The 23,360-nt window shown below is 43.0% G+C and overlaps 1 protein-coding gene and 1 long non-coding RNA gene across 3 annotated transcripts; one reads left to right on the plus strand and one right to left on the minus strand.

Annotated features, from left to right (window-relative positions):
- Positions 1 to 13,142: 13,142 nt before the first annotated feature.
- Positions 13,143 to 19,681, minus strand: LOC120554079. Of its 2 annotated transcripts, none has more exons than XR_005638310.1 (3): positions 19,575 to 19,681; positions 19,149 to 19,305; positions 13,143 to 13,234 (listed from the first exon to the last, which is right to left on the minus strand). It is a non-coding gene; the product is annotated as an uncharacterized LOC120554079 (long non-coding RNA). The 2 variants fall into 2 exon arrangements; XR_005638309.1 differs by having other exon boundaries at positions 13,151 to 13,237.
- Positions 19,682 to 19,884: 203 nt separating this feature from the next.
- On the plus strand, positions 19,885 to 21,960 carry LOC120554078 (putative nuclease HARBI1). The gene is made up of 4 exons (XM_039792677.1): positions 19,885 to 19,969; positions 20,063 to 21,179; positions 21,290 to 21,584; positions 21,815 to 21,960. Exons 2-4 carry the CDS (start codon positions 20,872 to 20,874, stop codon positions 21,821 to 21,823), a joined length of 612 nt encoding a protein of 203 aa, XP_039648611.1. The 5' UTR covers positions 19,885 to 19,969; positions 20,063 to 20,871; the 3' UTR covers positions 21,824 to 21,960.
- The last annotated feature ends 1,400 nt before the right edge of the window (positions 21,961 to 23,360 follow it).

Raw genomic sequence — 23,360 nt, forward strand, 5'->3', positions numbered from 1 at the left:
AGATGCTATTTTAGGGGCGCTTGCTTGGCCATAATGTATTGTGTGCACAACGCGCATACACTTTGCTTCTCTCATCTACACGGACGCAGCAGTTCCCATTTTTGCAAACCATACATAATTACAAGGAAAAATAATACTGAAAATGCACTTCAGATGTTTGGATAGATCAGGAGGCACTTTACAGTACAGTCCTCAAAAAGTCGCAGCATTCTTTGTGGCTTGTGTTTTACACAACATTTCCATAAATCATGGATGTGTTGATGACAAATGAAGAAATATTAGAGGACTTAAGGAGACGTGATGTTGAATTACGGCGGGATTGGACACTCCGGCCTGATCTGGTCCAAGAGTAGCACTGCGCACCTGGTGGAGCGGGTGGACTGAGATGGAGTGGGGGGAGGAGGAAGAGGCACAACAGGAGTAGGTGGTGCGTTTGGAGGCCCAACGCTCCATGGCTGCAGCAATTCTCTCTAGACTTGAGGAGATGCGCCCAAGAGGCCGCAGCAACATCGCCACCCGGTCAAGACGGCCATTTATTACTTTGCCGCATCCCGGACAGCTCCCGCTGGCGTGCACCAGGCAAATCCGCCGTCATAATAGCAATTTGCCATGGAACAAGCGCGCCTGCTCTTAAAGGGAATGTGAGATGACCCTCTGATTGGTTTATTTCATGTTACGCCCAAACCACACCTAGCTACTTCAGACCATCCCATTTTAGATTTGCGTCAGGCGCAAGAGTCATTTATCCCGCCAGTATAACAGCAACAGCGCCTGAGATCCGCCCACAAAGCTGCTTGCATTTCACGTTTGATACTTGCGTTTCAGATTGTTAAAATAGGGCCCCAAGTGTTGTTTGTGCTTCTTTAAACCAATCGCCATCACTCTAAGCTCCGGATGCAGTGACGGTGGCTCTGCAAAATGGTCTTGGGAAGGAACTTGTTTTGGTGGAACATTTGCACCCCGCAAAAAAAAAACGCCACATATAATAGTAAATTAAGTGAACTGTTTACACAATACAGTAACATGAGCTATTTAAATTAGCTGGATACATGGTTAAACATAATTTGCTCTTACCAGTGTATCACCGTGTGTACTTCGTCATAGCAATCCTCTCATATCGGACCCAAAATGACCCAGTTAGATAGAAAATGCAATCATTCCCTGAAAAAAAACAAGCAGTTTATCGCACAATCCAAATTTTCTTCAAAACTTGCCATTTTCAGCATGTTGATGCTAGCTCGAAGATTATTGTTGTTTCCCGAAGCAAACACACAACAGAAAGGCAACACACAGAGAGTGAAAGGTTAGGGACATCAAGTGCCAGATGTCAGGAAATAGTCCTGGAAATGTACTTCCGTCGATCCAGACTAGGCACCAAAAGTCTGAGTATTTTGGCCTCCGCTGCTTCGATGGTGACCAGACTTTATACAATCTATTTCCTGTGAGTCCCTCAATTTTATGAAAGGGAACTCTAACTAAAATGAGAGTCTTTGTCTGTCTGTCTCTGTCTGTCCTTGTCTTGACAACTGTTCATCTGATTGACTTCGCAGGTGTACTGCTGAGGAATCCATGGAAGTGTAGTGTCGAGTGCCAGCTCTTTCTTCGTTCTGGGTACAGCTCACTCTCTGTTGCTCATTGACTTTACATTGTAACAAACTTAAACTTTTCAAGTATCAGCGATGTAACTTTCAGACTGAACACTTTTGTTCTTGGAAAAAGCCTGGTCTCAAATAGCTAGCTGTTAGAAAATTGCGTGTATACTCTAGCATTGCTAGGGGACGCAACTATGTAATGGCAGGTGTGTTGCTTAGGACCCAATTAAGTGCAGTGGCAAGTTGTTTGGGTGAGCGTACTGGAGTAAGCTGGAAGTAGCTATACCAGAGGTCAAGAAATTGTCCCGTTTCAAACAGGCAGTGCACTAGTACTAAATAAATCACTAAATTGCCCCTTTAACTGCACATACCTGATGACTAATCCGGCCACATTCAACAGGGGAAAGGAGTAGAAAGGTGAAGGGCACACCAGAGGGAGATTGTCCTCCTCTAAAAACAGACTTTGTTGACACTATGTGCAACTGACTTGTGATCCATAACAATGACTTTGTTTTCGTCACAATAGAAGCTGATGACGTCCACTCTGCTACTCTGATTTATCTACAACTCTTCTGTTGGTTAAACAGATAATGCTCAGATACGCTTCATCATTACTGTGGGTTTTTATGAAGTGAAAATTGATGCAAACGCTATTTCAGGCTGATACCATGACAACTTCAGTTGTGCTGCCTTATAATAAAAACATTTAAAAATGTTTTTAATTGTAATAAACAATAGGGTGAATTGTATGTAAATGAGTACTGGAGGACTGTGAGCAAGCAGTTTCAGTTCGACTGCTCTCTGGTTTACAGCATAAAATTCTCTTGTCAATCCACCAGAGAGTCTGTTAATAATTGTGTTTTATATGACTGCAGGTCAAATCGGCTGTGACAGGGTGTGTTACTTTCACCTTGTGCTTCAAGGACATCATGGCTTCATTTATAATCACAGTGGTTCCTTTGTCTCTCATGTTCAGCCAAACTCTCTGTTCTACCTTTCAACAAGTGTTAATATGAGGTCGCACTGCTACTCCACGGCACTGTAGGTATGCTACAGACAACCTGAGGCTTCACTGTGCATTACCTGTATGAGACAGAGAGGAAATACTCCAAGCAATGGCGTGAAGTCAAGGTTAAAACTCCATAACCCACCTATTGTCTCACCCAGTAATAACCAATGGGATTTTTTTCTTTTTTTAGTTCCTTTAGGCACAAACAACAGAAAACTGACCTGGTATTATGAGCTTTTTTAAATAGATGTCCAATTTAAAAGTTTCCAAAAGTGTACTTTCAATAATCTGCATATATTAATCTCCATTAAAGTGAAATAAAATAAATTTTACATTTCTTGTTATGGACAAGAGAAATATGTAAAACCCAAGAATATTAATGTAAATGGACTGCATTTATTTAGCACATATCTAGTCTTAACTACTCAAAGTGCTTTTACAGTACAGTCAGCATTTAACATTCAGACACACATTCATACACTGTTGGCTAAGCTGCCATACAAAGTGCTACCTGCTCATCTGATAAACATTAACACATATTCACACACTGATAGCCTGGTCCTACCAGACTCTCGTACATTTCACTTGTACAGTTTGGCCACTCTCCATTGACAAATGACTTCCTTTAAGGCGGGTACTCTGTTGAAGTTTAAAACTATTGGATTAGCCCAGAGCCACTCTGGATCTGCCATAACCAATCGCTAATGTTTGGTCGTGACGTCGGCTTAGCTACGTTCACCTTAACTAACTCCTTCACCACTAACGAAGCGAGCTGAAAAATCAAACTTTTCCCGAACCCCGTGGGGAGGAGGGCCACAACATCATGGCCACTAACAAAACTCAGCAAAGATTGTTCTTGCTCGGGCTTTAACTTCTGGATATTCGGCAGCGTTGCCACAACGGACCACAACAGGTACTTTACCTATTTTCTAGTATAGACATCCAATCTGGCAAAACATTTATATGACATTTGTTTCAAACGCTGCCCCCCTAGCCATCTCACAAGCCCACTCCTGGATTGACAGCCCCCCTTCATTCTTCCATCCTCTTAAAATAATCTGTCTGGCTATCATTAAACTAGTCTGAATTCAACAATTTCCCCTGAGAGCATAATTTGGTGTGACAGCGGCAAGGAAAACCTTCCTTTAACAGGCAGAAACCTTAGGCAGACCCTGGCTCTTGGTGAGCGACCATCTGCCCAAGTCAGTGATGTCGTAAGACTGAAGTGGTCAAGGTCCACAACATTGTCATGTCTTTATTTTATCAATATTAGCAGTATCACTATGGATGTACCTGGTTATTGACAGTGTTGGAAATCTAAATGTGAGCAGGTCAAGTGATAGAATTATTTTGTACATAATTTTGTGTTTGCATGACCCTGCTTGCAGGTATGTTGGAAAATGGTGTGATCAGAGAAAGTTGCAGTCTGTGTTAGTGTTAGTCCAAAAGAAATTTGGTGGCTGGAGATTTTGTGTGGGCTATAGAAAATGAATTGCTGTAACCCATAAACATGCTTTTCCTCTGCCCTGGATCGAGGGGACCCTGATCAACTAGATTTTAGCCGAGTGATTCTCCACACTAGATCTGGCCAGTGGCTACTGGCAGGTTGAGATGGACCCTCAAGACCGGGAAAAGATAGCGTTCACCATTCCCCTGGAACTGTTTGAGTTTGAACGCATGCCCTATGGACTCTGCAACGCCCCAGAAACTTTCAAGTGGCTAATGCAACAGTGCCTAAGTGGACAGGTGACAGATTCTTTGCTGGTATCCTTAGACAACATAATAATCTATTCCTCTGACTTTTCTTCTCATATGCAGCACCTGGAAATGGTGTTTGAGCGACTCCAGAAACATGGTTTGAAATTGCGGATGGACAAATGCAAACTTCTCCAGCAGGAAGTGAAGTTCTTAGGTCACATGGTGGATTGTAGTGGGGTTCATTCATTCATTAAGACCAGACTCAGACACAATCTCTGCAGTGAAAATTTGGCCATTCCCATCTACTGTAGGCCAGGTGAGAGCATTTTTAGGATTAGCCGGCTATTATAGGCGCTTCGTGCCTGGGTTTGCCAAGGTCGCCCATCCCTTAAAGCACTACTAACAGGAGTGCCAGTCGATAAAAGAACCAAAACTTGGAAGATAAATTGATCCCCAGGATGTAAGTCCTTGATGCATTGAAAACAGCACTGATACTAAGGCCCTGACACACCAACCCCATTATTGGCCGTCAAACAGTCTGGCAAGGTCAGTGACTCGAGTCTGTTCGGTGTGTTCCGTGCTGTCGTCAGTCGGAGGGGCCGTCGGCCTTCATTTGAGCCAATTTGACACGGTGAATCGGAAGGTGGGCAGACGGACTCAATTGCCAATCTGATTGGTGGAGTGCTAACCCAGAAATGACGAGCAGGATGAGCCTGACTAACGGCTCTCAAAATCTGACGAAAATCTTTTAAACTGACCTTTGTCGATCTGAAATTAAGACAGATTCAGCAACTGCATGGCCTATTTTTCGCTTAAAATGTTTTCAGAAACACATTTCGTTGAACAATCTTCGTAAAATATGAGATTGTATTCCGAATGAGCCGCCATTATGCTCTGTTGTAAAATCCGGGAGCAGCCAGACCCACGTGACGCGTTCGTCCAATCAGCTGCCAGTTTTTTTGGGCGACAATACAGATTAGCACCACCTGCTGTTATGGAGACGTACTACGTCTCTCGCACGTGTAGAACGTACGCTCAAGTCGGCGTCGCTTCGGTGTGTTCCGAGGCACTTTTTTAACTGAACCATTTAAAGATTACCTGACAGGGCCTCTCTTCACTGTATAGTGACAACAACCCAGTTGACTATTTGCAAACTGCACATCTAGGGGCGGTTGAACAACGTTGGGTTTATTATGACGTTAAGTGCCGCTCAGTTAAAAGCAATGTAAATGCCGATGCACTGTTTATGTTTCCAGCCCCTGCTGTGCCTCCAGAAGCCCCTGAACCAATTGTCAGGGTGGCTGTTATCAAACTGACCCCCAGTGGAGGAGGGGAATGGGTCAGCAGGGAATGGGATAAAGCGCAGGCTGGTGAACCTGACATTCAAACTGTCAAAAGGTATGTGTAAGAGGCAAACACATCCAGGAAAGCTAGAACGCCAAGCAATGCCTTATAGAGCCCAGAGACTGTTAAAGCAGTGTAAAAATCTACAATTTAGAAATAACATCTTGTGCCGGAAAATAATTGATTCCAACACACTTCAAGAACACTTCCAGGTTGTGTGTCCGAGTTCGGCCCAGATCCACCGGCAGTTCTACTGGCTGGGCATGGAGGGAGAGGTACGTTTATTCCATCAGGGTTGTGTTGCCTGTGGCCTACAGAGAGAGAGAATAGAGCCCAAAGTCCCATTAAACCCTATTGCTGCCTCTTACCCATAAGAGATTGTAGGGCTAGATTTCCTATCTACCTACTTACCAGAATTAATTTTTCCTTGGCTATTCTCACCCACGATCAGACCGCTCAAAATACAGTAAGGGCTCTATAGATCCATGCAATGCAAACATTTGGCTGCCCGACCCGGTTCCATTCTGACCCTGGCCCCAATATTGAGTCTACCCTGATGAACCCATTGTGTGATACTTGGGGTACTTAGGGTATAACCAAGAGTCGAATGACTCCCTACCATCCCGATGGAAATGGCACTGTTGCACACACAATGCTTTAACCAAACTCTACTAAATATGCTTCACTCCTTAGAGGCAGATAAACAACATCGTTGGCCTGAATACTTACCTGAGTTAGTTCATGCCTATAACAATACCCCACATAGTGTGACTGGTTACACCCCATCTTATCTTATGTTTGGGTGTCATCTGTGACTCCCAGTAGACGTAGGTCTAGGTAGGCCCCCAAAAGCCTAGGTATGACAGGGGTAGCTGGGGGACAGAGCACCAACATAGATTGTCCACAGCTTATAGCCTGACTAGACGGAGGACGGGTAATGTGGCCTCCCAACATAAAAAGGGCGATGTCAGAAGAGCTTAAGCCTTACCTTTGTTACCTGGGGAAAGAGTGTTGGTACCAAATAGAAATAAAGAAGGAAGAGGAAAGTTGTGTCCTTGGTGGGGTCCCGAACCCTAATGTGGTTTTAAGCTCAGTGGGAGATGCTGGGATGGTGTACCGGATGCAGCCAAAGAAAGGTGGCCAAGAACAGAGAACTCTGCATAGATATGCTTGAGACCAAGTCATTACCAAAACCAAAGTGTATCGAGACAGAGACAAGACCAAGACTTTGAGGGGTTGAGACCAAGACAAGACCAAGACCAAGACCAAGGCAGGGCGAGACCAAGTCAAGACCAAGACAAGACCAAACAACTGAAACTAGATCCCTGAAACATACAGTATGTACACAACTAGCTAATATGTATAGCTAATATTCGCTAAATCACTTTGGATGAGGGGGGAAGAGATTTTTGAAGAATTTTGGTACAGAGGCAGATTGATAACGTTAGCTAGCTAGCTTCAGTAGCGTCACTTAGACTTAGCTTACCTTTCTTTATGCTTCCTTACTAAGTGCCGCTAAAACTTGTAGGTGGTCCCAGCTGTGTTGGTCAGTGTTACATTGCAGAATTTATACAATGCTTTGTTTTCTTTTAGATGTTTTGTGATGTTTTGTGAATAAAGTCTTTAAAAATATTTATAATTAATAAATAAAATGTAATAAATAAAATGTTATTACCAACAATTTGGCTGACATCTCCCAGACAGCCAGCACTTCTTCTCCTGTCACCTACATTCACTTTGGGAGTACGTGTGGAGGGGGCAGGGAACGGGGGTTAACGATAACACATTTCAAACTAGAAATTAGTAAAATTATTGGTTGCATTTGAAGCAGGAAGTTTTACATCCAATCACAGTAATAATGTTAACATAAATCAGACGATACACAAGCAATTTAGTGATATCCCTGCAGTTGTGGTCTTGACCGGTCTTAAATAAAATCCTGAGTCCTCTTTATCCAAGACTAAGACAAGGTCGAGTAAAACACTGGTGTACGGCTCATCGAGTGGAAGCCCCTCTGTGAACCATTTACAGAAACTCAAGGACTCCCAGGAACCTTCTTTTATGGGTTTCCACCCATGGTAATGGCTGCTCCCCCATCAGTGCAGATGCAGCTATACGAACTTGGGCCGGCTGCCTGCCCGATACAAAGACTGATTTCATGTGGCAGCGGACTACCAAGTGTGGGGGTATATGAGACTGAGAGAATTATTTTGTACATTATTTTGTGTTTGCATGTTTTTAACTGTGTGTTTTGCAGTTCCAATATTTATAACTTGTTTGCAAGTCTTGTTTTGTAGCTATCCTTTTTTTTTTTTGCATGGCTTGTTTTATTGTGTTGTGTTTACTGCACAGAGAGCATGGAGGAACCCACAGCACAGAGACACAAGTAGCAGAAGTAGAAGCAGCAGAGGCAACAGCAGCAGTTCCAACACTAACACGAGGCAGTGGAAACAACGCTACAAGACAAGCGGCAAGAAGTGGGAGAGATTAAAACCTCTCTCAGAATCATAAAAGGTTTTATTGTCACAATAAGTACACTTATGTGAAATTTGCCTTGGTTAAAGGTGCATACATAAACAAACAAACAAATATATTAAACATTGTTATCAGCCTGCATTAAAATACAACAGGTGCATGTTGCCGTTCAGTAAAGCACTGTTATTATTTAAAGTTGACCCTTATGTTTTATAATTATTCATGTGACAGTCATTGTTACTGTTATATTTCTGTAAGAAAACTGCTTGTTGTTAGACGCTTGGTGAATATATTACAGAGATAATTAGAAAAGGCTGATTTAAATGAAGTCAGTGATGAAGGACAATATATAAAGTGCTATACACGTGTTAACAATGGCAGACTGGTCAGGGACAAATACACCTTTAATTATTTTAGTCGATTTATTTCTTTTAGTATTCTTTAACAAAGGACCATGTATGTTCCTCTTCCATGTGCACTTGAATGGTATGGCGGTTTCAATTAAGATTAATGTAATGTCAGTTAATGTATATTTTTATGCTACTTACGCATTCAGTCTGTCCGTGATCGTCTGCCTCGCTTTCTCTCGTTGTTTTATTACAGCGGCAAATAATGTGTTTCACGCTGTCATAATTCCATATGAAGCTGCTGCTCACTCTGTGTAAAGAATACACAATGCGTATTCTCCATTTTAGCATCAGCAAATCAGAAATCTGTGCTCGACATCGTGGTCTGTTATAGAAAGCCTTGAACGCACACCTATCCAAATTACTTCAGCCTGACTCGATCTAGTCGCTCCTCCTCAGCCTGGCTTGGCCTTCGTGAAACACACCTAGCCAGTATGCAAAGATTAGACTAGGTCAAGCCTCGCTTTATCAGTTATCAGACTAAAAGAACCTGACTTTTAAAGGGGTGATAGAATGCAAAACCGATTTTACCCTGTCATAGTTGAATAATGACAGTTCGTTGGGTAAATAGGACATACATATAAGCTCAAAATCCCATTGACACCCCTTTACTATGAAAATCTAATATTTTGGAACTGCTGCTGAAAACGGGCAAATCTCAACAAAGCTAGTTGCTTACATAAGCATCTCAAAATCCGGAACCTTTGTCACAGCCGTGGGTGTATTAAGAGAACAGTCACGCCCCAACATTTACATAGGCTGCACAACTGACCTGAGATCAGGTAGTCTTCTGAATCTAGGTCACGCAGATCTCTGCTATTCCATTACAAAATTCACTTCTGAAACTTTTTTATGCGAGAAATCAACTATGTAAAGCTCAAATATGGGCCGTTTTACAAAAATGTATGTCTAATTGCAAATTTTGTCCGACTGTGTGTCGGACTTCAGCAGCAGTGCTGCCTGTGTTGCTGCCTCGCCGCCTGGCCTGCCTTCCTTCACAGACCCCGGCCTGCTGTGAGCTCGATTGAGCTCCGTTACGCACTCCGCACTTCATACTCGCGCAAAGTAACCGCTTTGTGGGCTAATGGACTACTACCAAACACAGCTGCTCTGACAGAGCTCCAGGGCCTGCAGTTCCCCTCTTCCTAATGCCAGGTGTGTGTGAGTTAGAGCTAGCCTCCTCTTAGAATTCCTCTGGAATTCACAAAAATTCATTAACTTGAAATCGGACACCGTTGTTAGCTTTATAAGACATTTAGTTAGATGCTGTATAAGTGGTGTGACGAAATTCAAACTGTAAATATACTCGAATTAGGCCGAAAATGAAGCTAACTGCCCGTGATTTGTAGCTAGCTACACACAGCTAGGATTGAAGGGACAGTCACAGCTGACGAAACACCTAGTCTTCACAAATATTCATTAACTTGAAATCGGACACCGTTGTTAGCTTTATAAGACATTTAGTTAGATGTTGTGTAAGTGGCGTGACATGTGTGTAACATGTGGTAAGAGATTGCTGGTGTAACAAGCTCGCTGACCGCGCTCTCACTCTCACACAACGGGCCATTTAGCTAGCAGGAAGAGGGGAGTCACAGGCCCTGGAGCTCTGTCAGGGCTGATAGCCGTAATGGAGCTCAATCGAGCTCACAGCAGGCCGGGGTCTGTGACAGAAGGCAGGCCGGGCGGCGAGGCAGTAGCACCGCCGCTTAACTCCGACACACAGTCTTACCAAATTTGCAATTAGCCATCAATTTTCGTAAAATGGCCCATATTTGATCTTTATATAGTTGATTTCTCACATAAAAAAGTCTCAGAAGTTAATTTGGTAATGAAACATTGCAGTGTCTGGAATATGAGATTCTGTCGCTTCTCTATTGTGTGTGTATTGGGGATTCGCTCAACCAATCAGCATGCGTCTCTAATGTGTGTGTATTGGGGATTCGCTCAACCAATCAGCGCACATCTCTAATGTGTGCGTATGGCAAGTCGCTCAACCAATCAGTGCGCAGCTCATCTAAATATTCATGAGCATACCATATTTGGAAGAAAATCTCTTGTTACAAATAGGGCCAAAACACAGGGATGCATAAGGGGCAATAAAATATCAACCAGGCCATGTTCAGCCCAACCAATGTTACATACCCCATTAGGAGACCATAAGGAACAGTGTGAAATACCCTATATAATCATTCTATCACCCCTTTAATATTTTATCGCTTATAATTTTGGTTCATTTTAAGAGGTCCTAGGCCTCATAACAATAAACCTGGGTGGCGTTGTCAGCCCCATTTAAAAAAACAGAACCTTACCCCCTCCCCTACCAGTCTGTACATAAACATCTAACACAACTGAAAAACATTCAGAGAGAAAAAAATTGAAAGACCAGGTAGAGGGAGAGCCTCAGATTGTAGACCTAGCTTGAACCTGGCAACAACACTATGAGGACAAGGTTTTTAAGATGCTGCAAGCTGCATGTAGTCACTGAATTAATCTGTTAGTCAACAAATGCCTCCAATGCTAACTTCTGATGAAGCCACAATCATCTTGCTTTGGGTAAGAGTGCAAACAAGCAGATTTTCCAAATTGCTCAAGTGTTTCCTTAACAGAAGTGCTTCCTCTTTAAACACTAGGCCTTTACTTTGAAAGGACAAGTTTTACAACCTTTAAGTGCTAAATTGCTCCCAGTCCATGAGCCTGAGTCTAATTCTGTAGATCAGGTTATCTATCTGGCTCAAATATTAACCATCACATGAATTATTGGAAGGATTGAGTACTAAACTTTGTACTGGGGTGAGCAGCAGCTAAATATGAGTGAGATGTGGATTAATTTGTAACCAGTGAACAGTTTCGCAAGAGCACATATTTCACCACAGCATCAGGAGAGTGGCCAGTCAGAATGTGTGATCTGCATCAAACAGGTTTAGAGCATAGTGACAGCTCAGACAAGAGGGAAAAACAATGAAAGTTTAATAGGTGGGGTGTTACACAGTGGACACCAGCAGTTGGTCATATACACCCTCTGCTATAGACTGTAAAAGTTTTATTAATGTATGAGACAGAAAATGTTGCTCCAAGTAGGTTGTTTTATGGTTTATTTGAATGTGTGCATATAGGCAAACTTAATTCTAGATTCCACTTTGCACATACTTTACCACTTTTTCCATACCTGCTTACACCGCATTACCATCATTTCACAGTTTTCAGCTTTTATATTAATTACAGTGAAGCAGCTTATTCCTGTAATTTCAGCAGCGCTATTCACATTGTGTCTGACAACCTTGCCCCTTCTTTGTGTTGACATCATGGCCTGCCTTCAGGGGATTGGGTAACAGAGTCCCACAAAGAAAAACATTCACCTGACTCAGCAACAGAGTGACACAGGGTGCCTTGTGCGTTAGTATCAGACGCTGAGGGCCACTTAGCAAGCTGCCTTATTTGATGAGTTGGGTGTATTGAACAGAAGAAAATTGTGCATTTGTTGGGGACTATTTTCAGTGGTTGGTTAATCCACATTAGTAGGTGCTCTAGTGAGTATTTGAGGCAGCAGGACAGTGTATTTGGGATTGATTCGCAATGATAAGATATAAGGAATTAGATATATTGGGCTTAGGATACACACAATACTGTTTAGTAGGATCCGTTCATTGTTGGTTTAGCTCTGCATATGGGATTTGTTGACAAGAAAAACAATGTAGAATATCACCAGACCTATCCTATACAAGTCAGATTCAGGATTTAAATAATTATCACACTTTTTCACTTTATTGAAAGCATCATGTTTTTGATGGCCCTCTTTTTTGTTGACCCTCTAGGTTGGTTACTCATAATAATAATAATAATAATAATAATACATTTTATTTTAGGGCACCTTTCAGGACACTGCTAACCCGTGAGAAGAGAGAACAGAAGGTTCTTGTAGCCAATCCGGTATTGTACCTGTGCAGTTGGATCAGGATGGGGGTGATGTGATCGGATGATTTGGTGTGGGTTATGATCCTGGCAGCCGAGTTCTGAATGATTTGGAGCCTGTTCCAGTGTAACAGCAGAACACTGTAATCTGTGGTTCCTACGTTGGACTTACTATTGTCTGTCAGTGAGATATGACAAGAATTAGTGACCCCGATGTCAGCCAGGCGCTCCAGGAGTAATGGGTGTGAGATGGTGTCGAAGGCAAGAAGTATAGGTAAGGATGGTGAGCAATCTAAGAAGATCGTTAGTGATTTTAACCAGGGCTGTTTCAGTACTGTGTGTAATGCGGAAACCAGATTGGAAGAGTTCATGTAGGTTGTTTGAGTCAAACAGGACTGAGGTGGAGCAGCAGCCACCCTCTCAAGGGTTTTTCTCAAGGGAAAGTTGAAGATGGGTCGGCACCCACAGTATGATTTCTTATGTGTTTGGTGATCCCAAAGCTTTCATTCAACATTGTCATCAGGTGAAATGTTCACCTTGACCAACACTTTGACAAGGCATTCAAAACTGTACTAAATAATTGGAGAAACACTCCATACTTTGCTCTTACAAATACTGATTTGATTCAATTAAATTTTATTTAAAGTGTCAAATCATAACAGAGATTATCTCAGGACACTTTACAAATAGAGTAAACTCTATTATTTACAGAGACCCAAAAATTCCCCCAAGAGCATGCATTTGGTTGTGACAGTGACAAGGAAACCTTGGACAGAACCTTGCTCTTGATGGGTGGCCATCTGCTACAACCGGTTGGGAGGGGGGGGAGAGAGAGAGAGAGAGAGAGAGAGAGAGAGAGAGAGAATAATATTTCAATAAATAAGAAAATTTGATTGGGTTTGTTGTCAGGTGATACCTGTTTGGTAGATGGTAACAGACGATATCTTTCAATAACAGGAGGGGGGCTGTGTCTGCAGTGATACACCCTTCCCCGCCGGTCTAGGCGAACATTGCAGTTTACTCTTAAATGTGAACGTGGTGTCTGCTTCCCGAACCCAGACTGGGAGCTGGTTCCACATGAGAGGATCCTGATAGCTAAAGGCTCTGGCTCCCATTCTACTTTTAGAGATTCTGGGAATCACAAGTTACTCTGTATTCTGGGAGCACAGTGTTCTTGTGGGACAATAAGGTATTATGAGCTCTTTAAGATATGATGGTGCCTAGCCATTAAGAGCTTTGTAGGTCAAGAGAAGGATTTTAAATTCAATCCGGGATTTTACAGGAAGCCAGTGCAGAGAAGCTAATACAGGAGAAATATGATCTCTTTTCTTAGTTCTTGTCAGAACATGCACTGCAGCGTTCTGGATCAACTGGAGAGTTTTAAGGTACTTGTTTGAGCAGCCTGATAATAAGGAATTACAGTAGTCCAGCCTTGAAGTAACAAATGCATGGACTAGTTTTTCTGCATCGTTTCATCTTTGCTGTAGTTCATATGAACATCATCACAAATTATTATTTGTATTTAATTGTTTACAAAAGATACAATTGCTTGTTTTCTTTTTGTTCACTTCACTTCTGAATTGTGAGGTGGGAAGTAAAAAAAACAAACATATTCTTTCACAATTCTTACACATTACAAGACATTTAAACTTTCCATAATTATCCTCTGTGAATTATTGACCTCTGGCGCATTATGGTATTGCCTTTAGGTGTGACTGACAAAAGGACTTTACTACTGTTGCATTAATGTGTTCAGGTGTGCCCTTTTACCCTCAGTCTAAACTCACTATACACAAAGAAACAAATGTAGTTCTCATTGAAAAAGTTGGACTTTTGTGTTAAACCTTTAAAATCCCATGTCCACCTGGTCCATGCACACACACACACACACACATACACAGGCCACAACCCCCCTAAATAAATCAACACATTCTAATGAAAAGGTTTGTATTATATCGTACAAAAATGTACAACAATTCGTAGGATATCCTACAAGATTACGGCGACCGCCAACCTGTTATATTACAGTTAAGTTTAGCTGAGAAAAGGTGACTCTAAGCTGGGTATAGGGCACCATGAGAGGACGGTCGTGACAGTGGCCATTACAGTTTCGCAGACAAAGGGCCCTATTTTAACGATCTAAGGTGTCTTTACGTCGCCTTCACATTGGCACAGTAGATACAGCTGCGAAACGACCGGAAGTCATTCATTTCCTATGGAGATTCGCAGACTGCGTGCGAATGAGTCCTAACCGATGCGAGTGAGTGCGGTGCGAAAAAAATCGTGTCGGTTGGTCATCCGGATGTGTTCACATTTTTTTAACTCATACGACAGGCAACGGACGGTTACTATCCAACAATCCGAGCGGAAGTTAGCATTGCTATGGTACTTACTGATAAACAAATCTGAATTCTTAACTTTTAATAAAATAAATAATGATTTCATAACGATATGTTGTCATGTAATTTTAAATTTTCATGATTTCCTAACGTTATTAGGGCAGTTAATACAATTAAAATGTATAATTGTATATTATTATATTATAGTGCCCGTTTCCCTCCTAAAAAATACAGCCAGAATTCATTCATTCCATGAATGACAGCAAATCGTCGGCTGGTCAATGCTCTTGCTGTTGCTCTCCTATACTGGAGACGCAAGCAGAAAATGAAGACGAGATCCATAGGTGCCGATTTATGTTTTCCTCCGTGGGTGCTCACTTGCGCATGCCCTTTAAAAAAAAAAATGTTGCATTTCAGAACTTAAGGAAACGGACAGCGGCCAATACAAACACACAATTAACTCGATAATAAAGCCGTAAAGTTTCAACTCAGGACAGCGCCACTTCTCACAAATACAGATAGGATTGGAGATGAGAAGTTTAACTGACCACCAACTACGCTGACCTAACGAGCACCACGACCGGCCACTCGTGGTGCTCTGTATCTAGCGTGCAGTAACCGATTCTGGGGTATCAACCGCGATCAGCTTCGTGGAAAATTAAGAACTCTCTGCACTGGTGGTGGATGTCGTTGATGAACTTGCATCATTAGGTTCGCTTTTTTAATAACAAATCTGTCCATTTAATTCTCACTCTGATTACCTAACGCACATGCACGCACTGTGGGGGGGGGGGGATGGAGGCATTTTCATCCAAGAGGATATGGAGCAGGGGACTGACAGCGACATAACCAATCACATTATGACAGACGCTCCACTTAGCACCCACGGTATCGGCACCTATGACAAGATCCATGTGGGTGAAATACTAGCTACTACCTACCATTGCCTAAATGTTAGATAGATAGATAGATAGATAGATAGATAGATAGATAGATAGATAGATAGATAGATAGATAGATACTTTAATAACAAAACCCAAAGGGAAATTCAAACTTCCAGTCACAGCAACACAATGGTAATGAAACACTACAACATTAGTGTGTAATTATAGAAAGGGGTAAAATATCCATTTAGGAGTATGAGAAAAACTCCATGCATAGGATACCTGCTATGGCTAAGTTGGTTAGCAACAGACATCCAACTATTGACATTGCCCCGCTATATTACATTTAAATGGCTACACACCAACCGCCCCGTCAGACACCGCCTACCAAGAGCCTGGGTCTGTCCGAGGTTTCTTCCCAGGAGGGAGTTTTTCCTCGCCACTGTTGCACTGCTTGCTCTTGAGGGACTTATTGTAATTGTTGGGGCTTGGGTAAATTATAGAGTGTGGTCTAGACCCACTCTATCTGTAAAGTGTCTCGAGATAACCTGTGTTATGATTTGATACTATAAATAAAATTGAATTGAAATGACCTGACATGTCAACATCCTGGGCATACTGACAGAATCAGTCGTTCTAGTCTCTCTGCCATTTTTTTCTAGCTGTCCGACGTTTACCGCGGTGTAATACGCAGTCCACTGGGGGTGCATTGCGTATTACAGAGCTGATTTCAAGTGCCAATGTCAAGGCGGCGTTAGGGCATGTACGAATGCTCTTTTGCTAGTTTAACGGCGGAAAAAAGGGTCTGTGTGCCAGGCAAAAGGGTTGTACTTAGTGTCTTAATTAATCATAGGTGTGTTTTGGGCGTAACATGCAATAAACCAATCAGAGTGTCATCTCGCATTCCCTTTAAAACTATGGTGGCGGATTTGCTAAGTAGGAAGAAGAGATTCTCAGGAGAAGAAACCGATCTGCTCGTGCGTGAAGTGAAGGCGTGTGAGCAGATCATGTATGGCACGAGCACTATGCCACCAAAACTCCATAATACTATTTCACATTTTAATCTTTTGCATGTTTGGGGCAATGTCAACTATTGACATTGCCCCGCTATATTACATTTAAATGGCTACACACCAACCGCCCGGCAGACACCGCCTACCAAGAGCCTGGGTCTGTCCGAGGTTTTTCCCAGGAGGGAGTTTTTCCTCGCCACTGTTGCACTGCTTGCTCTTGAGGGACTTATTGTAATTGTTGGGGCTTGGGTAAATTATAGAGTGTGGTCTAGACCCACTCTATCTGTAAAGTGTCTCGAGATAACCTGTGTTATGATTTGATACTATAAATAAAATTGAATTGAAATGACCTGACATGTCAACATCCTGGGCATACTGACAGAATCAGTCGTTCTAGTCTCTCTGCCATTTTTTTTCTACTCGCTTCCGACGTTTTCAACGGTGTAGTACGACGTCCACTGGGGGTGCATTGCGTATTACAGAGCTGATTTCAAGTGCCAATGTCAAGGCGGCGTTAGGGCATGTACGAATGCTCTTTTGCTAGTTTAACGGCGGAAAAAAGGGTCTGTGTGCCAGGCAAAAGGGTTGTACTTAGTGTCTTAATTAATCATAGGTGTGTTTTGGGCGTAACATGCAATAAACCAATCAGAGTGTCATCTCGCATTCCCTTTAAAACTATGGTGGCGGATTTGCTAAGTAGGAAGAAGAGATTCTCAGGAGAAGAAACCGATCTGCTCGTGCGTGAAGTGAAGGCGTGTGAGCAGATCATGTATGGCACGAGCACTATGCCACCAAAACTCCATAATACTATTTCACATTTTAATCTTTTGCATGTTTGTGTGCTGCTGCATGTCCCTATGTATAGCATAGTGTGCGTGCACATTTTACTGATGCGCTGTTAAAATAAAAATGAAATGCTGCATTAATGACCAGGTTTTTGTTGGTCAATGGCGCGATCACTTTCTGCTGCCTCAAGATAGCAATACGCCAAGAATGCACCTGAACTAGAAGGTGACAATTTTTCAGGACTCAATTTCACTGTTGATAACGTGATAGGGACGGAATAGAGCATAGAAATCAACGGGAGCGGGCGGTAGTGTGCCCTGTGTGTGTGTGTGTGAGTGACAAAGCAGCTGCCCTGTTCACAAGTCAATCAATCAAGGCAACCTCATAGATTTGACCACGATTAACAAAACATGCTACAGGGGGTCAACAAGAGTCTGATAACTTTAAATAACATAGGGAACGAAACGGGAGCATGATGGGATTTTTTTTCACGAGATCGGGATATGACAGGAGTATTTTCGTGGGCTTGGGATGGGACCTGAACCCGCCTCCCTGGGGGCACAGATGGGCGCAGGTGTATTTGCTATTTAAACGACAACGGTCTTAAACTAGCAAAGACACTTGCGCTGCACCGGGTGCAAGATAGTGTTGCTTTTGTCGACGAAAATTATGACAAAATATTGTCGTCAAAAGTCGTCACGTGACGAAAACGAGACAAGATGCAACGTAAATGCTGGTCATGTGACGATGACTATAATTAAATGTATAATGCAATATTGTTGACGAATAAAAACAAGACTAAATGTGGTTTACGAAATAAAAAATGTATTTTCATTTTCGTTGATCAAAACTAGACGAGACGAAATGTTATAACGTTATTTCGTCTCGTTTAGTGGCGTTATTATTATTATTTTGCAGTATTTCTGTTTCCTGTGTCTCACTTCAGGGGCTGCATCAGGTTGCACTGCATAGACGCAGGCGACGTCACTTCCTCAAACCCCACTCGCGGCATTATTTAGAAGATGCAACTGCAGTGAGTTGCGTAAACGACAACAAACAAAATTGGGGCTCCAACTTAAAGTACTGTTACTCAAGGCCAGCCATGTTCACTGTCATGATGGACGATAGAGCGTTCCATCCAATTCAATTCAATTTTATTTATAGTATCAAATCGTAACAAGAGTTATCTCGAGACACTTTACGCATAGAGTAGGTCTAGACCACACTCTATAATTTACAAAGACCCAACAATTCCAGTAATTCCCATAAGAGCAAGCATTTAGTGCGACAGGGGCGAGGAAAAACTCCCTTTTAGGCAGAAACCTTGAGTGGTGAGTAAAACTTTGTTTTAGGGAGAAACCTCAGACAGACCTAGGCTCTTGGTGGGCAGTTGTCTGCCTGTTCCGGTTGGGGGTATGAACAGTGGCAATTATAGTCACAATAAATACGCAGGGCGTAGGAGGGCATAGCAGGGCACTGCAGGGCATAGCTGGACGTTGCAGGGCGTAGTAGGGCATAGTAGGGCACTGCACGTTGTGTTCCTAATTTTGGTTTTGTTCTAACCCACTTCGGAGAACATTCTCTCTGTATCTGCATTCGAGAGAACTAAAACCAGATTGGCAATCTTTGACAGCTTTCCAAATCTGCTCAAGTTGATTAAGTAAATGCCAAAGGGTGTAGAATATATCTTACCCTAGTCTTCATTGATGACATATTCCCCCCAAAACCCACAATGTTGAAAGTGGCTGGGTGTTGAGGCTTGGGGATGTCCATCAATTGATATTTCAGGAACTCCTCGCTGAGCTGATCATGCTCTTGGGGTCTCTGGCATGGAAGTAGTTCAGCAAACCTAAAAAGACACAATGTACACTTAACTGTTTAAGATACAGTGGGAGAAACAATAGGGTTTGTTTTGTGAACATCAAACTTCACAATCTGTTCAAAATGTTTAGAAAATGTAACATAGAAAATCAATAAGGAATACCCTAACCTGTCTACAAAGTATAATGCATCTTCAACATCACACTCTGTCCTCTGCTGGACATCAACAAATGTTGCTTGCTTGAGTAGGGCCTCTCTCAAGGGTAGTATTTCTAATGCATATTCCACTGCTCTCACCAGAAATGCTAGTGCTGCCTGTTGGAACCTCTGCACATGCTAAGGTGATATATCTTCTGCATCAAGGAGCCGATTGAGGGTAGTCCAACATTAAGCTTTTCTTCTACCAAAAAAGATAAAGCTGTGATGGTTGGGGTCGGCTGGCTGTGAGTCTCTGTTTATTTTCCTCTGCTGTTGGTATTTTTCAGTTTGCTCTGTCTCTCTCTTCCTGTGTCTTTTTGCTTTCCCTCCTCCCCTCCTGCCTACTGCCTGCCAGCTGACTACACACACCTGCTGCCAATCAACCATCACTGCTCTCCCGCAACACACACCTGCCAGGCATCTACAATCAAGCACAGTACTTCAACCCCGGCCCAACAGATCATCTCTGCTGAATCGTTGCCTCCGCTTCACTGGTGACACTCGCTGCTAGACCTCTCGATTTGCCTTCAGCATTTACTGTTCCTGTGCATTTTCTTACCTTATCCTTCTTTGTGTTTGTTTTACAGAGTTCACTTCCATACTCTCCAGATCCAGTCAGCTGGCCTCCCCATTCAGTCCTCCTCCCGTGGCACCCTGCCTCACCCTGCCTCTGCCTCCACGTTCCAGCCAGTCCTCCCTCAGCCCCTCTGTTCCCCCGCTCCAGTGTCTCCTCCGTGGATCTTCAGCCCCGGGCCCGTATCCCTAAAGAATTTTTATGCAAAAAGTGTCTCCTAGCGGCCAAATTCTAAGAAAATTCTCAGAGGCATGACGTTTTCTTAGAATTTCCCCTAAAAGTGACACGAAAATCCCAGTTAATATAAAAGCTATTCCTCAAGAGTCCTAGCGCTTAAAAGGGCTCCTAAGGCGAGATCTGCTAAGAGCAGGGAAGAGGACTTTTAGTGGCTTAGGAGTTCCCCTAAGCAGCTGCACAAAATGGCCAACAGAGGAGGCAGGAGAGATGTCCTGCAAACACTGGATGACAGGGAATTATTGAGACGCTACAGATTGGATCGTGCAGGAATCATGTTTGTGGTGGATCTCCTTAGAGATGCAATTACTTCACCAACTCAACGCCACAACGCTATTACACCGGAGAAGAAAGTAATCATAACCCTGAGGTATTTGGCAACAGGGAAAATGCAACAATGCAGCAGTGATGACTTGGGTCTGTCCCAATCCTCCGTCAGCAGAGTCATCACCCAAACACTGACAGCTTTGTCACAACCTAATATTGTGACACAATTTGTTTCATTCCTGCTGGATGCCCGCACTTTACACACACATAAAAGGGCATTTATGGACATTGCAGGATTCCCTGGCGTTGTGGGTGTAATTGATGGAACACGTGAGAATAATTGCGCCATCAGAGGACGAGGCTGTCTTTGTTAACAGGAAGAATTTCCACAGCATCAATGTGCAAATGGTGTTCAATGCGGCCTGTAAGATTTTGGACATTGTGGCTAAATGGCCAGTCTCCACACATGATGCGAGAATGCTCTCCGAGAGTGCCATCAGACAGCTTTTTGAGAGACGCTATGTGCCAGCTAATTGCCACTTGTTAGGGGACAGTGGCTACCCATGCAAACCATGGCTCCTTACACCTTACCTCCAGCCACGCCAAGGGCCCCAACTAAACTATAACAGGTAAGCCAAACAATACAAAAATCATGGAAATGAAATGCAAGCAATATGTTAGAGCATCCAAGTAGTGCAGTATTTCCATCAAATAATTAAAGGTCTGTATTCTATTGTAGGGCCCACAAGACAACAAGAGCGGTGGTGGAGCGTGGCATAGGCCAGCTTAAGAGGCGCTTTCATGTTCTCCACGGAGAGGTGCGGCTGAGGCCTGAAAAAGTCAGCAAAGTCATCATAGCCTGTGCAATATTACACAATATTTGCAAGGTTAGACAGATTGCAGAACCTCTGGAGGATGGCGATGAGGATGAAGACAACGATGAGGATGGTGGTGAAGAAGATACACATTCCACAGGGGAACCTAGCCCAGAGTGGACTGCCTTACAGGGCAAACTTCACAAATTTACATTTCAGGCAAGCTGTAGCCCCATGTCATTTGAGAACTTGTGATGGTATTAAGAACTACCACAGTTTTACTGCACATCACCTGCAATTGTTAAATGCAAGACACAGAACACAATCTCTAAATGGTTTATTTTTTAGGTGTTCAATTTTAAGGCGGTAGTACTCCTCCTGAAGGGAAAGGACTTTTTTTTTTGTTGTTCAAACACATCAATTGTGAGTTGCAATCTTCTCTCCTGCAGGGATGCTGACGGAGCAGGTGCTGCGGATGGGAATGGTGTTTGATCCGCCGGGCTATCCTGAGTAGCAGCTGCAGATGGTTCAGGCGGCAATCTTGTCGGCAAACTTGATGGGCCCGGTTCTTGTGATGGCTCCACGCTACAGAAATACATAAGTAAGTAAGTAAGTAAGTAGACCGGGCCCTCTCGTGGTACACTTCGGTGAACGCGGGATGGCCCGATCTCCTCTCCTCGTACTCCGCCTTTTCGGAGGAACTAAAAAGGGTGTTTGATCGCCCTGTGCAGGGGGCTGAGACCGATTCCCGTCTATTGTATCTCCGTCAGGGGACTCTGTGTCGCGGAGTATTTCGGTCAATTTCCACATTCTGGCCACTAGATTAGGTTGGAACAGTCCGGCTCTTCGTCGCGCGTTCCTGAATGGGCTTGAATAGGCCTAGTTTAATTATTGTTTTGATTAATTTAATACAATGAGCATGGAAAACACATAAAATGGCTTCTGCAATGAATAAACACTGTTGATATGAATAACCCTGTGTCCTACCTTTGCTGCATTTCAAGGGCCTGCATCATTGACGTGTCAATGCCTGTTGGCAGCCCGGTGACACTGACCTCAGAGTGTCCCAGGACTTGAAAGACAGTGTCGGCCACCTGGGACAGCCGCTTTGCAGGTGGTCCACCCCCTAGAAAGAAACTGTCAATGAACACAGTACTTAGGCATGTAAATTAACTTTGCCAGCAGGAGCAAGTTGCCAGATTATGTGGTAGGCTATAGTATTTTGCTCACCTGTGAGTGAGGATTCCCGCTTGTGTGCTGCAATCTCATCTTTTGCCTTGGACTGCAGCACATACCACCTTTTCTCACAATCGTCGCCTGTCCGCACCACCAGTGGAAAAGAGGCATTGATTGTTTGGTATATTGTGTCCCAGGCGTGCCTCTTGCCTTGGCTAGTGACAGTTGGGCCAAATTTTCCTCGTAACATACCTTTATGTTCTTTCACCAACTGGGCCAGCAAGAAACCTTGCTCCTCAGTCCAGTTCGACTTGCGATTCCTTTTTTTTCTCCATTTTCTGTGTTTGTAGGATATTTGTTAACAAGCCTTCATAAATAGACCAGCCAGCAATCACAGACATTGATAAAAGCTGAGCCGTGTTACCCTCGTTAAGACCACACTGAGTTGTAACGTTGCAATTTCTACTTCATTAAGGACAGCCCCTTGAGATAGGCCATCTTGTTTTCAATGGGGTCCATATGGGAGTGAAAGTACAAAATATGCCAGCTAGGATATTAATATGAGCAAATAAGACACAAATCATTATTTGAACAGGGTGTAATGAGCTTAAGTTTTCACATATTTTAGATTCTAATGTTAGGCTATAACCCCTACAGCTTACTATTCATTTTCCAGATATTTTCTTGAATGTGAAATATTATTTACAATTACAGTCTGCATAAGATTAGAGTGTATAATTATGTTTACTGATTTGAGGGTACATCCTTTGCTCATTATCACCAAAAGTTCATTTTCATCAAACTTGTAGGATCAACCAA

Source organism: Perca fluviatilis, chromosome 24, assembly GCF_010015445.1.
Source record: "Perca fluviatilis chromosome 24, GENO_Pfluv_1.0, whole genome shotgun sequence".
Classification (NCBI taxonomy): Eukaryota; Metazoa; Chordata; class Actinopteri; order Perciformes; family Percidae; genus Perca; species Perca fluviatilis.